General features: G+C 44.0%; 1 protein-coding gene across 1 annotated transcript in view; it reads right to left on the minus strand.

Annotated features, from left to right (window-relative positions):
• ATRX (ATRX chromatin remodeler) overlaps positions 1-15677 on the minus strand; it is a 76730-nt gene that overhangs the window by 32726 nt on the left and 28327 nt on the right. The window contains exons 12-18 of the mRNA XM_075260244.1: positions 7539-7672; positions 6216-6413; positions 5299-5389; positions 4948-5044; positions 3333-3524; positions 2182-2323; positions 1752-1861 (exon numbers count right to left, since the gene is read on the minus strand). Coding sequence (XP_075116345.1) covers positions 1752-1861; positions 2182-2323; positions 3333-3524; positions 4948-5044; positions 5299-5389; positions 6216-6413; positions 7539-7672 — 964 coding nt within the window. The remainder of the gene's footprint in view (positions 1-1751; positions 1862-2181; positions 2324-3332; positions 3525-4947; positions 5045-5298; positions 5390-6215; positions 6414-7538; positions 7673-15677) is intronic.

Here is a 15677-nt window from a genome sequence, read left to right on the forward strand (position 1 = left end):
GATCACCAGAGTCGGAGCCTTGACGGCAGGTCCACATAAAGGACAGTCAGACAAACGCTCAAACAGATTCGTTTTACACACTTTTGGCTTAATGTGTATGTAAAATAATTAAATGCACTTGATAAATGGTGAGTATATATCTGGAGTAAAGAGTCAACCATTCCCCTAAGGCTAATCTAATTGTTATGACTAGCATTGTCTGTAAATACACCCGTGGGGGAGAAACAATTACCACAAAGGCTTCACATCAAAACACTGGCTCCTACACTAAAATAAATAGACAGATTGGACAAACCCGAGAGCAGACGGAGTGTAGCCAGCAGCATATGGCTTCCAAGTGTTCGGCTCAAAAACAGCTAACGGAGCAGACACCGCAACCTAGAGTGCTCCAGTGTAACGGTGACCGCTATAAGACACGTGTAAGGATAATGCACTCGTAGATCAAATATGGCTTCATTTGGTCTGTCTCGGGTTCTCAGGGCACAAGCAATCATCTGACAATGGGTTATTGATATTTCTAAAATACACAACATAAAACTAAAGGAGACGGGCAGAATCTGTGTATAGACTAATCGCACACTGAATGATACACTTGGAGAAACTAAACGTAACTAGAGTCACCATCAGACCAGTACTCTGTACCAAATTGGATCACTAGAGAATTGCACCCCTCCCCCCATACCAATCCCTGCCGTGCTCTTAAAATACAGGGGGACATTTACTAAGCTACCGTATATACTCGAGTATAAGCCGACTTTTTCAGCACAGTGTTTATGCTGAAAAAGCTCACCTCGGCTTATATTCGAGTCAGGGTCCAACTCAAGGGCGTAACTACCGGGGTATCAGATGCCACAGGGTCCAGGACATTAGCTACCACTGCGTTTTTTTTAATTTTTTTTTTTTTAATAGGTCGTTAGTAATGGGCCCTACTTACTTTACTTACCGATCCTGCCAGGGGCCGGGATCAGTAAGTGATGTCACGGGCCCCACAAGCACTATTATACTTGGGGGGGTCTTTTTTGACCCCCTGAGCATAATGATCGGAGGCCCAGGAGGGATAAGGAACTTAAAAAACAGTGCTATTGACCTCTCCAGGCAGGCTTCGGGCCTAACTTGCATGACATCCCTTACATCAAATGACTGGGACCTGCGTCCATATGCGTTGCGACGTCCCGAACGTCATTGAAGATGGCCGACAGCGGCGGAGAGTGCAGCGGAGTCGGGGATAGGTAAGTTACATTGTTTTTTTTTAATGGTTTTATCCCCCCTTGGTATCTAGGTTTTCCCAGTTTTTCGTGGTAGAATTAGGGGTCAGCTTATACTTGAGTATATACGGTAAATGCATCAGGGTTCTAGCTCATTTTGCACACATAAGATGGCGTATATGCCTCATAATGCCATATTATTTATGTGTTTTGTACAATTTTTGCACTTCTGCAGACAAAAGCGTACCATAGTGCGCTAAGAAGCAAAGTAAGCAGCTAATACCATGTGGTATATATTAGAAGAAAAAAATGTGTCTAAAGATGCAACAGATTTGTCATCCAGCCTGAGCCAGAGTCATAAATGTGGGCGCATATTCAGAGTAGATTACAAGATCTACAGGGATCGGCATCCAGGACACGTCATGTGACATTGACAATAGTGAACACCTTCCATTTCCAACTTTTGAAAATGGAAGGGAACAAAACCGGTCAAGAAGAACGAAAGCCATGTGTCATGTGTAACATTGTAGAAAGTGAGAAACTTACCTGTAATGTCTTTCCAAGACCCATACAGTGAGCCAAAATACACCCCGAGCCCTTCTCCTTCTTTGTTTTCTTCACAGATTCACAGCAACAATCCCACATGAACTGAACGCCTGGAAGGAGGAATGAATACGTATTAATACCTTCACTTCTGCTGGAATGGTTTGCTTGGAATAGGCAAGGCCCAAATCTGAACGTGCTAAAAACCACAAATTGACATTTTTGTGAATTGATAAAAAATAAAAATGATCAATTTAGTAAGCGACGTTCAACAAAGCAATATCACACTGAAGTAGGCGAGTACTCCGACAACTCCTCGGGCTCATGGTTAAGCCAGATCCGCACGATATCTCTCCATGTATTGTGGAATCTCACAGATATTACACTCCATATTTGCCTTCATAATATTCAGCAGCACTTTCTGCAATCTTACCATCCACTTGATGGGGTTTCAACTTTGTGACCAAGTTCCTGTGGACCTGAACCAGAGGTTCTTTTGTTTCCTCGTTTTCGTCCAATACAAGTTTTGTGGTAATTGGACATTTTACTGGTGAAGCGTCTTCCACTAGAATAACCTAAAAAACCAAGAACAATCCTTAGTAGGGTAGCTTCTTGTGCCCACCAAAAGCAGTCCAATGTTGGAAACTCATGCAATGCATGGCCCGCGGGCCACATCCGGCCCTCTGACTGCGTCTATCCGGCTTGCATAGCTAGTGGAAGTTTGTTCAAGGACCTGTAATGATGACATCACAGCCTATCACCAGGATAGGCTATGACTCGTTAGTGGGCGGAGCCACACGGGCCTGTGTGCTTGCTGCAAGCTGCCGGCAATGGAGGCTTCTGGATGATAAAGAAGAGAGACAGCATGTGTGAGCAAGAGGGGGGAACTAGGGGCAGATGTAGGGGGGCAGTTACACTGAATGCACATGGAGGGGGCACATTAAACTGGGGGGCAGCTGGAGGGTGACATTAAACTGGGGCAGCTGGAGGAGGATATTAAACCACGGGGGGTAGCTGGAGGGGGAAATGTTTTTCTCTAGTTGCCCCCAGTTTAATGTCCCCCTCCAGCTGCCCCAGTTTAATGTCCCCTCTAGTTTCTGCTGGTTTATACTGGGGCACCAGGAGAGGGACTTAATAATGTGGGACATTATACGGGTGACTGTAGGAGGATTTTACTTTGTGGGGCACATGGGAAAAATGATTGAGAATGGGCGGAGTCAGCGGAGAAGTGGGTGGAGCAAAATTTGCCACGGCGCGCATGGCCCTCTAGAACCATTACAATTTCTCATGTGGCCCCATGGGAAGATTAATTGCCCACCCCTGCCATAGACTATAATGGGGTCTGTGCGGTCTCCGCTCGGTTTCCTGCAAGCAGCACTTTTCTCTCCGCATGTTTTGTACGGAAACCACGCGGACCCCATTATAGTCTATGGGGGTCCCCGGGTTTCCTCATGTAACCGCTTTTTTAATGCGTATAGGTTTCCATTCAGGGGTCTCCAAGTGGACTCCCCGAACGCAGATGTGAACCGGGCCTAAGTTAGGTTTAAACAACGATGTGCCTATTTTTGCAAATTCTACACTCACCTCCCTCAATTTTTCCCGCTCCCGCTCTCTCTCTGCGATTCTCTTCCTCCTCTCTTCCTCCATTTTCAATGCATTTTGAGTTTCTGTTCTCAATTTGTCATCTTTGATGATTTTGCGGATCTTCTTGCGACCTTTTCCAGGAGATTTGGAGTCAGAGTCGTCGTCATCTTGATCTCCATCTTCTGAATTGCCCTAAAAAAAAATATTAATAAGAAAACCCCTCATCAGTTATTCAGAGAGACACAGGGCAAAAGCAAGTTATTGACATAGATATGGTCAGTCGCTAAGCAAACTGCTTGAACCCGGGGAAATTGCTGGTTAAAAGTTTATTTCTAACAATTTTTGACATTGCGTTGACTTTCCTCCATCTGTATCTGATGTTATTCAAAATGATATATAACCATAGACCGGGGGATCTGTGATATCTCCTAATGTGAACTGCAACAAGAGCACAGCGCTAGACTACACATTGCATTGCATAACAACAGTGACCCCAGCAGGATGAAAAATGGCATTACAATGAATGGGTCAGCAAGTAACTAGAATATACACCTGCAGGGACAAACTTATATTAAATCTTCAACGTTCTGCAATCCACAAAGAAAAAATGTGCACAAACATGGTCTCAATACGCCAGATATAGAGCAAATGTGCAGCAAATTGGTACAAAGTTTTTCTGTAATGTACTTTGTACATCAATCTGCTACAATTACACCGCGTGTGAAACCAGCCTGTGACCAAAGATGTGCAGAAAACATACCGTATAGACTCGAGTATAAGCCGACTGTTTCAGCACATTTTTCATGCTCTCCTCGGCTTATACACGAGTCAGGGTCCGCGGAGCACAGAAAACTGGAAGGACCTGGAAGGTCCTTTAGCGCTACTGCTCTGTGATTGGCTTGTCATGAGGTCACGTGACTGTGATGTTATCAAAGGTCCTGTAGCCACCGGTATGTAACATCTGCAGATAAGGTGGAGTCTAAATCCTAGTAGCTCCACCCACACCAGAGTCCGATCACATGGTCATGGCGTCATCAGAGGTCCTTTAGCCCACTAGGATTTAGCATCTCCCCTGCAGATGAGTGGCCTGGATTCATTGTGTCTTATGGAAGATGTCTGTTGTATGGAGGAGGAGGCTACAGTAACGTTACTAGTTACTCTGCCTAGTAATGTCAGGCATTTGGGGTTATTCATTTAGTTTCAGTAACTCCATGTGCCTCACATTAATAACAGTTAACCCCATCATGTCCCTCCTATTAACCCCTGTGTGCCCCCATATAAGGGTTACTAATAGGTGAGACACGAGGGGACTAATGAAGGACCTTAATTATGAAGATACCTAATTATTACCTCCATATGTCCCACCTATCAGTAACTGTTATGTGAGGCACACAGGGGGTTAATGTGAGGGACATGATGGGGTTACCTGCTATTACTATGATCCCCATGGGGTTACTAAGCTGTAATACACATGACCAGACGTATTATCTGCAATGGTGGATTCCCCCCCCCCCCCCCCCTTCGGCTTATACTCGAGTCAATAAGTTTTCCCAGTTTTTTGTGGTAAAATTAGGGGTCTCGGCTTATACTCGAGTATATACGGTACACAATTTACCTTAGAATCGCTGGAGTCCTCCTGAACTTTTATTCTTCTCCTTTTCTTCTTCTGCTTGTAGCTTCGTTGATTTTCTTCGGCTTCCTTCTTTGCAGCTCTGCAACATTATAACGGACCACAGAAATAATGATATTCAGGATAGAGCTGCCACATTGAGCTAACCAAAAACCATGAATGACAGCACAAGCCGCCTCCCAAAAAAGCCACAATATAAAAAAATAAGTGAAAGAAGCGACACCTATGTATATTTGTATATTCTCACCTATCTACATATTTTGTATTATTTGATGACTACACAAAGTAAAACATGAAAACGGTATAGTGAAATAAAAACAAAGAAAGAGCAAGGACCTTGTTCTGGGACGCTGATCATCCGATTCACTGTCAGTGACTTCCTCGCTGACTCCAGAACCGCTGGCAGACTCGGATTCATCGCTGCTCACTAGGAAAATACATTTATAAGAGAAGGTGGTAATGGAATCACTTCAGGAGTAACGCATTTCACACTGTCAATTTTATTGATATTACTAATTCCATAAAGGGGGGCGCAAAGTCATTTTTTTCTGCGCCCGGTCTCCGCTTTGTGGGTTTCTGTCTTCTACCTGAGAAACTGGACAGGAGACAGAAACCCGGCAGTCAGTGTGCACCTGTGAGCGTCTTCTGGTCTTTGCAGCGAATCTGGGGTTTTTTTTTTGTTTTTTTTTAACCGGACACAAAGTCCTGCATGTCAGACTTCCCACGGACAGGCACAAAACACTCACGGGCGGTCACTTTGCAAACCCATTTAAGTGTTTCAAAAAACACTTTAAGGGTTCAAAAACGGACTGCCGGTTTCGGTCTCCTGTCCAGTTCCTCGGGCAGAAGACGGAAAGCGGAGACTGGGCACAGGTGTGCATCCGTCTTTTGTCTCATTGCTAACAAGGTAGATTGAGGCTAAGGCCCCACATTGCAGAAATGCAGTACAGTGGGTTTTTATTGTTGCACATTTGACTGCTTTTTTTTTTGTTTGAGCCAAAGTCAGAATTGTATTTAACAGAAGGGAAACGTCTAAGCACTTCCTTTACGTGTTCCGTTCCTTTTCAAAGCGCTTGTAATTTTTGTTCAAAAAAATCGCAGCCAAATCTGCAACAAAAAGTTTCCGGAACGTGGGGCCTTGGCCTAATAAGGTTTTCCAGAATAGAACTAAAAACTACAGTTATTCTGCAAAGCTGCAACTCCTCTCTTGTGAACCATTACTACCCCTGATAAGACGATGGATTCCAAAATACCTTTCCTTCTGTTGCGACGCTTGCCATCCTTTGAACCCTTGGATTTATCTTTCTTGTCTCCTTTCTCCGCCTTGTCGCCTTCAGATTCTGCCTCACTCAGGGACAGCTTGTGCCGCAGCAGACGATGCCGGTAGCGAGGCTTCTTTGCCGATTCAGAGTCAGAATCAGAGTCAGAACTTTCCTCTTCATTTTCTTCATCTGAAAACATAAATTTGGTCTGTCAGTAATGCTATTCTAAAACAGGGCTCTCTAATGATGTCTTTATGTGAATGCTGGATCAACCATTTCCATCATTAGAGGAAACTAAAGAACAGCAATTACAATGTACACAAGTGTAAATTTCTCCCTTGTAATAAGCATTGCCTGGGAGAATGTGTATTGTCAATGCTAGAGATGTAGCAGTTGCAAAATCACTAGTTAAAGGGGTTGTCCAGGCAAAAATGGACAGTCCTTTTAACTTTTAAGTTATCCAGAGGGGCCATTCCTTACTGTCGAGCGATGACGCCACGCTATGAGGAACGCTCCCCGTGACAGTACTCGTCCATAGACTACTAATGGAAGTGTTCTTCACAGCTTAGGGCGGGTTCACACCAGCGCCCGGTCTCCACTTTGCAGGTTTTCGTCTTCTACCCGAGAAACAGGACAGGAGACGGAAACTGGAAGTCAGTTTTCAGACCCATTCATTTGAATGGTTTTGCAAAGTGACTGCCCATGAGCGTTTTGTGTTCTCCGCGGCGAAACAGTTTTTTTTTAACCGGACACAAAGTTGGACATGCAAGACTTTGTGTCTGGTTAGAAACGGATTCGCCGCAGAGACCAGAAGCCGCGCACGGGCGGACTCTGACTGCCGGTTTCAGTCTTCTGTCCAGTTTCTCGGGCAGAAGACGGAAACTCACAAAGCGGAGACTGGGTGCAGGTGTGAACCCGCCCTAAGCCTCTAACAGTACAGGGCTATGGACGAGTACTGTCAGGAGGGACGCACCTCACAGCCCAGCTAGACTGTCAGGAACGCCCTTCTGACAATGGGCAGAGATCAGTAACGGCACCGATATCTCCAGCCCCAGGCACATGATGGAAAAGCCAACAACTGCATGTGCCGGAGAACATGAAAGGTTCTCTTTAAATCGGCGGAGGAGAAAGGAGGACATTTCTCTCCACTGACATCAATATAAACTCGGCGGAAACCTGATGGACTCCATTATAGTCTATGAGATCCAAGGGTTTCCAAGTGTAACCACTTATTAAGCTGATAGGGTTTCCGTCTTTCAGGACTCAGACTCTCGTGTTTTGTGATTGAGGCGTTAGAACATAAATCACACTTACCATTATCTTCTTCCTCTGCTTTTTCAGACTTGACTTTTTTCTTTTTCCCCTCGTCGGGCTCTTGATCAGAAGATACTTCATCGTCTGATGATAAATTGGCTTTAATCGCCTCCAGAAGCATTTTCTTAGCAATCCTGTAAAGATGAAAACAAACGGGTTGGCAACTTTGACATGTTACAAAGAATATCAAGGGATACCAAGCTGGAGAGAAATCATCACATCAGATTAGTTTTGTCCCCCCTTGAGAGCCAAGGCCCAAAAAGGTAAAGTTTTCCAAAGTGACCTATAACCACGGGGCGAAATGCAAAACCACAAAATGCTAGCGGCCTCAATCTAAATGCATTTTAGGGAAAGCAATTCCTGCAGAGAGAATCAAAGAGTTAGTCGTCGTATCCTTCCGCCCCTTGCGAATTGTAGCCTTCACTGCCAAGGGATCGCGGTTTTTAATAATATGGAAGCGATCTCTTTGGAGCAACAGCGACAATGCAGTTGCTCCAAAGAGGAAAATAGCAGCGCCATCGTTTGTCCACAGAACTAAACTGCAATTGCAATGATTGACGAGGGAAAAACACAGGTGGATTCAGGTGACTTTCACCCATCTCCATGACCTCGCCTTACCCGTCACCCGCCCTTCCGTTTAAAGGAGCCAAAGCATTTAGAAGAATGCCGTGGCCTCTTCACCGAACCCTACGTGGTATAGCACCTGTGCTTGCATTGCATATATTGGAATGGGACTGAGCTGCAAATAGGCTGTAGGCAATGCCACAGGGCCCAAGTTCTGCAAACAGCTGATAAAAATCCAGGAAAACCCCTTTAAGAGGAGGCCTCTTGCTGTAAAAACGCAGGATTTGTTTTGCTTTTTGCAACGTGCGGCCTTAGGATAAGGTAACACATAGCGGGTCACCTGTGTCATCTTGCAGCAGACACGTCCATAGCAAAAAGTAGCCAATGTCAGCTTGTTTCCACCCCTGCAGCTTTGGCTAACTTTCAACTTTTGCACCAAAAACTTGGGGCTGAGGGATTTTCAATAGTCTATGGATCTAAGGAATCAGACTTTGGAACTATTTGTTCACTTAATCTGCATTCATTTTTATTCTCTGTCACCAAAATCTCCAGGGCAAAGTCCTTGACTTGTCGGCCTATCCTAATGGACTCTTTGTACAAAACAAGTTGTGTGTATCCGTACCCAAAGAGAAACCAACCCCTTGTAAGTTGTGATGGAAGCTTAATGTCTATGCCAGGAAACCTCCCAGCGTAGACAATAAGCATAACCAAAAGGAACCCTTCCCCCAACATGGGGTCAGTATACGGCCATCTTTGGAGATTGCCACCTTTGCCAAAGATAACACTTTAGAATACAATAGTGATTTGTTCTGGTGGTTGGAGTTACGTTCTTATGGCTTATACACATGGCAGGGTTCTCCTTATTAATGACCCGCACAGACATTAATGGATCTAGTCACACAACCATAGAAACTAGCACAGACAAATGTGTCAGTGCTCCAGTGGTTGTAACCTACCCCAGGTAAGGAAAGCTCAAACACGTTGCATTATAGGCAATAGTGACACACAAATGAAGTCAAATATTCAGTACTTAGTAGTTTGGGACAAGGTGAAGGGGGATGGTTGTCACATCACGTGCAAATAGAAAGGGTTAACACCCACTGTAACTGGAGGGCGTCTATAGAGTCATAAAGAAGACCTGCCCCAAAATGTAGAAACGTATACGGCATTGGATTGTTCAGGAGCAGATACAATGTGGCCTCTTCCCCCCCCCCCCCCCACCGATACAAAAGATGGAAAGGGGTCAATCTGTTTTTTTTAACAAGTGGAAAACCAATGGCAATGCAGTGTGCTAGATAGCATTCAGTACTCGGGGACAAGTCAGTTGCAAGTGTTACATCTATCCAAAGCAAGGCTACAGCATCCTAAAGGCTTATTTATCACAGGACCAAAGCTCTCACCAGTGTACAAGTGTGCAGGGTTTTCTCTGCTAGTGACTCACATGCTGCATGGGTGGACATCACTTGGACTAGGTCTAGACTAGAAGTTTCTGGCTTAAATTGCTGCAGGGTTAACAACCATAGTCTCCTATTAGAGAAAATGTATCAGAAGAATTTTTTATATTATTATATATATATATTATATATTACTATACTATTATTTTATTATATTTATGTTATATTACCATTTCTTATATTTGGTGGTACATCTATTCATATTCTATAGTTGTAGCCGCACCAGCAAATCTGGCTATCTTTCCCATAAATTGCACAGCAGAAATCCGTCTCCTAATAGAAAACCAATCCGGTCTGCCGGCAACTTGTGTAGATGGAAAATGGCCTTTTTTTTTTTATTATTGGAAAAGCAGTGTACCGCGTGTCAGATCTCAGAGGATCCTCTTTACACGCTTGAGAAAGTTTCCTGTGAGAACCGATACGTGGTACACTGCTTTTTTTTTATCTATCTATCTATCATCTATCTATCTATGGTATATACCCGAATATAAGCAGAGGCCCCTAATTTTACCACAAAAAACTGGGAAAACTCATTGACTCGAGTATAAGCCTAGGGGTGGAAATGCAGCAGCTGCTGGAAAATTTCAAAAATTAAAATGGTCGGAGTTTTTGGGTGCAGTAGGTGCTGGGAAAGGGGAAGGGGGTGTTTTGGTTGTCTGTCTGCCCTTTCCCTGAGCTTTAGGACTAGGATTTTTTTCCCCCCACTTAGAATTCAGCCTGGCTGAGTATAGGGTATCTGCAGTGCTCCTATTAACCCCTTCCCGATGGAACAGGAGCACTGCAGACCACTATATAAAGTAGACCAGGCACTGTCAGACACAGGGATACCTAATGTGTTTGTGTGTCACAGTCATTTCTACTTTTATATGTATTCTGGGGAAAGGAGGGATTTGCAACTTTTTTTTTTTTAAGCTTCTTTTCTTTCCCCGCTACTTTATGGAAGATTCTATACACTGATATTGCGGCTGGTCATAGACCCCCCCCCCCCCCTTCCCCTCTCTGAAATTTTTTTTTTTTTTTTGCTGACTCGAGTATAAGCCGAGGGGGGCTTTTTCAGCACAAAAACTGTGCAGAAAAATTCAGCTTATACTAGAGTATATACAGTATCTATCCGTCTATGATATATACACTGTCCAGCCTTCAGTATGGTTTATGGCAGAAGAACAAAAACGACAGTCGAGGTCTTCGATTACTACAGTCTCCATGATACAATGGAATACAGGAAGGATTATTATATGGAACGATCATATTCCACAGCGCTTCAAAGACATTGACAGTCACGGTCCCATATAGGAAGACCCTCCAGGGAGTGATAACAGCCTTATCAGTATGTGTGTAGGTTTATACCCAATCTTATCCAGAACCCCAGCCAGAATTCACTCACCTTCCAATGAGAAGGCTCTGCTAATGCTGCCTGAGTTTACACAGCAAAGCTGATACATTGTATATAGAAAACAGGAAGTGTAACCAAATAGTGTCCACTACAGGGGCAGCACACTCCATAATGCAGATGGCCAGAACTGAAGAATTCTACAGACTTGCCTGTGTCCATTCCAAAATCAGCCATAAAACCAATGCTGTGTATTACAGTCAATGACATTTGGTATACAACATATTGTTTCTCCCATGATGCCATTCGTACAGCTTGTGACCCCTGAGGTCAAAGAGAGTTGGATTGATCCAAGGTAGTGCTAGAGTGTTAGAAAAAGGTGAGAACATTGTCTTTTATTTGCATGTGAAAGCTGATAGTTTCCATCTTGAGACTTGTACAGATGTTATGCCAAAAGACAAGTGTGTATAGATTTATATCAAGGCTCTACCTGCAGTTTTATGTTTTATTCTTACCTCAAAGGGCCCCTTCACACGGGCACAGACAGGGCGGATTATGGCACGTAATCCACGTCATAATCCGCCCCCTCACAATGGTGGTCTATGGACACCGCTAGCGGAAAAAAGAAGCGCACTGCCTTTTCTTCAGGCGGATTCCGCGCTCAATGGATTCTGGCGGCAGCGACCTCCAGAGTCTTCCCATTCATTTGAGCTGACTCCGGAGGGGGAAGCCGCGACCGCAACAGTTGTGGCAGGTGGGTTTTGACCCCACGTCACTCTCTGTGCCAAAATCCGCCCGTGTGAACGAGCCCTAAAACACCCAACACAAACCTGACAGACCCCGGACCAAGATGACTGATGGAAACATTAACCCTGGAGGGTCAGTCATTTCAAGGGATTGTTCCTTGGTGGGATACGTATTGTGCAGATTTTATTTATTGGTATCCTGAGCTACAAACCTGTCAGGATAAACCGGGGATTTCTAAAAGAACAGTAATGTTAAAGGGAAAGTGTCGCCAGAAAATGACCAATTATTTAAATCAGGTTTTAACTTTAAATACTAAAAATCTCAATTCCCTACTCTTGCTACTAAACCTAAAACCATCGGTCACGTCCCGTTTCCTGGAGATGGGCCTCAAACACAGTGGTCTGGAGCGGAGTCTTAACGTCTAAAGGCATTTTCTTAGGCAGAGGTCACTGTCCTAAGGGGGTGAAGGAGCAAAGCTGTGACATTACCTATAGTGAGCGGTGGATTTTGTGTCTTATCTACATGACAGCTGTGATCTTCCTTGTGCTGATAAGTGAGGAGCTGCTGCAAAAAAAGCTACAGAAAAATGGAAGTCTCAGCAAATTATTTGACTTAGTTGCTGGAGTCAAAACTTCAGGTTGTTTAGAATTTTTTTTTTTTTTTTTTTAATAAAAAAAAATAAATTGTGGGGTTTTCATTTTAAGTAATTTTTTTTGAGTGACACATTCCCATTTAAGAGTAGCAAAATTCCACTCCAGACGTGGGTCTAGGACGTTAGCCAAACTTGTTTTGTTCTTCCATTTTTAGTTTCCCCTCAGTCTCCATAATGCTGTTTGACTTTTAAGGTTTGCAATTGCACAAATCTAATGTATTATGTCACAGGACGTTGGGATCAACACTTGATTCTGATATTCTTAAGATTAATTTTAGATGCAAGCCCCTTAAAATATTAAGACTTCCCATGTGAATGACCCCTCGTTCACATCTGCGTTGGTATTTCGTCCAGGGGAGTCATGCATGGGGACGGAATACCAAACGCAATTGCAAGCGGTGTGCATTGTCAGCACACGGACCCCACAGACTATAATGGGATCCATGTGCTTGCCGCCAGATCTCCGCACAGAACATGCGGACAGGAAAGAAGTTCACAATCTACTTTCCTGTCCGCATGATTCACTGCAAACACACGGACCCCATTCTAATCTATCGGGTCCGTGTGCTTTTCCTGCACAGCGCTTGCAATTGGTTTGGTATTCCGTCCCCATGCAGACTCCCCCGGACAGAATACCAACGCAGATGTGAACGAGGGGCAAGTCTAGTACACCAGCGATGTGACCACTTGAAAAATAGAACGAAAAATCAGAAATTTCCAATACATTCAGTATCTTTTTGCTCCCCCCCCCCCCCCCCCCAAGAAAAACAAAAGTAAATGCATGGACAAGAAAAGTTTCAAAAAATTTATTGCAACCATAAAAGCAAAATGCATTTATACACCATCAACCTCAACAGAGTTTCTGAAGTCACTTTAAACAAGCCCAAGGTGGGAGGAAAAGCAAAAAAAAAAAAAAAAAAAAAAAAAAAAAGCAGAAAATAAAAGCTTATAAAATCACATATGAGGAAACATAGCACTGCGTCCTCCACTAAATTACTGGGATTAAGGGGATTTAATGAGAACTAATGACTGTCCCAAAGACATTTCCAAAAAGTAGGTTTTGCTGCAAACAGTTTGCTGGAAGTGCCATTGACACGGACAGTCCTGGCGTGCAACAATATCCTTGACTTTGCTATTTTGCAGCTACAGTTTAGTCTGCGCCAATGGCGACTGTAGGTGATCATAGATGATGCTGAAACCTCTGAGACTATTTGCGATTTTGCACGGTAACTGGGCATCTCTGCACGCTATATATGATCAGGAAGATATTATTGAAGCGCTATAGGTGGATTTGGGGCAATGGCGAGGCCTAATAGACTGGTAGGATTGGAGACAATGGCTACACAGCGACAACTAAACTGCCATTGAATGAACATTACTTGCCATATCCAATACGTACCCAAAGGAAGTTACTGTATGGTATACGGGTGATTATATAGCAAGCATTCGGTGCATTACTCTGGCAAGCACCGACGTCTATGATCACACAGACCAGGGTATGACACTATATAACCAACTATATAGTAATCTAGTCTGATTCAGTAGTGCTATGCTCCCCGAATGTCTAAACACAACCGCAAACCTATAAAAACAAAAAGCCAAAAAGTCAGCGCCTTCAGCAGTCGTGCAAGAGAACAAGGATTCATCGTGACACGTACGCTTAAGAAAAGCTGCAAAGGAAAAGGCCGACGACAAAGCCGCCTCTAGTTTAAGAAAGTCTCAATATTGTATTTCCTCTATTTAGTTTGTCTCTTTCGGAATATAGCAGCAAACACTTGTAACGTCTCAGAAGCAACGTGCTCCCGGAGATTACAACCTAACTGGAGAGTCTTACGCTACGTTTTACAGACTGTTTAGCCATCAAGTGACCGGAATAACTGAACAATAAATATTATTCATAAACTTGTATTAAAACACAGGAAAGCAGCAAAATGGATTCTTAACATTCAGGTCACAGTCTTTTTTTTTTTGTACCAGGTTCATGGCCCAGTCTCGGGAGCGGTTTGTAGGAGGATGGGGCGCACAGGTCACTAGTAGGACCGTCTTAGGACCCAAATGTAGTTTCATTTTATAAAAAACTTCTTCCAGTTCTGTTTTTATTCATTTTGTAAACAGTTTGTGTGTCATGAAAACATCTGGAATCTGGTTATAGAATGAATGAGGGTGTCGTCAATGGCGAGATCACTTTGGTTCCTTAAGGTGCGGCTATAAATGTGCATACTAGGTGTCTAATGCCACAGGTGACATGTAATGGGGGAGTCGGGGACGCGGTCGGGATCCCATCCTGTTATAGATCGCTACAGATACGGTTACTTTTCATCTTCATGTATCAGTTTTGTACAAAGAAAATAAAACATGTTGCAATTTAAAAGTTACCACTTGTGGCAAAGTCAACTACGGACGGGTTCGCACCAGCGCCCGGTCTCCGCTTTGCAGGTTTCCGTCTTCTGCCAAGAAACTGGACAGGAGACGCAAACCGGCGGTCAGTTTTCAAACCCATTTACTTGAATGGGCTTGCAAAGTGTCCGCCTGTGAGCGTCTTTTGGTCTCCGCGATGAAACCTTTTTTTTATTTTATTTTTAAACTAGACACAAACCGGTTGCGTCCGGTTAAAAAAAAAGACCGGATTCGCCGCGGAGACCAGAAGACGCTCACGGGTGGACACTGACTTCCGGGTTTCCATCTCCTGCAAAGCGGAGACCGGGTGCAGGTGTGAACCCAGCCTATGAGGTGTTGTAAGCAATGCCGCCATCCTCCTCTAGATTACAGCAATGTCAAGTCAGTTCTATAGATCAGAACAGCACGGACACATCTGAAACGTCTGCAACAGATCTGACACATGACTAGATCCTTACAGGGCTCTGTGTATTTCCAGCCAACAGAAACGACCATGTGGTTGGAATCAAAGTGTGACTTACGCCATACAATGTGGCCAAGCTACACAAACCATGCCCCGATTACCTCAGATTCTTTCCCAGTATTTGCTATAGTTTCACAGCAAATACATATGGATGACAAAATCTGGGTAACCTGTGTGGACTTAATGCAGCTTGGCCACAACACGTAATAGCATCTGGACAGTGTGTAGTGTCCTTAGTGTCGGTGTAATTCTTCACAGTTATTATACTATATGTTCACGTCGCCTCTCCATAGAGAGCCGACAGTTTCTGCATGCAGACGATAGCAGCGGAGCGCAGTAATGTGATAAATGATCCGATCTGTGCAGGTCCCGGGTATAAGACCCCCAGCACTCTGATGTCACTGACCTAAGGAAAGGTGGTCAAGTGTTTTAGTGCCAGAAGACCCCTTTTAGTAAAGTCACTAGAACCCCTCAGAGACAGTGCGACTTTTAGGCGTGTTATTAGGCTTCTAGGAGTTCTGGAGGGGGGGGG

This window comes from Leptodactylus fuscus, chromosome 11 (assembly GCF_031893055.1).
Source record: "Leptodactylus fuscus isolate aLepFus1 chromosome 11, aLepFus1.hap2, whole genome shotgun sequence".
Lineage (NCBI taxonomy): Eukaryota > Metazoa > Chordata > Amphibia > Anura > Leptodactylidae > Leptodactylus > Leptodactylus fuscus.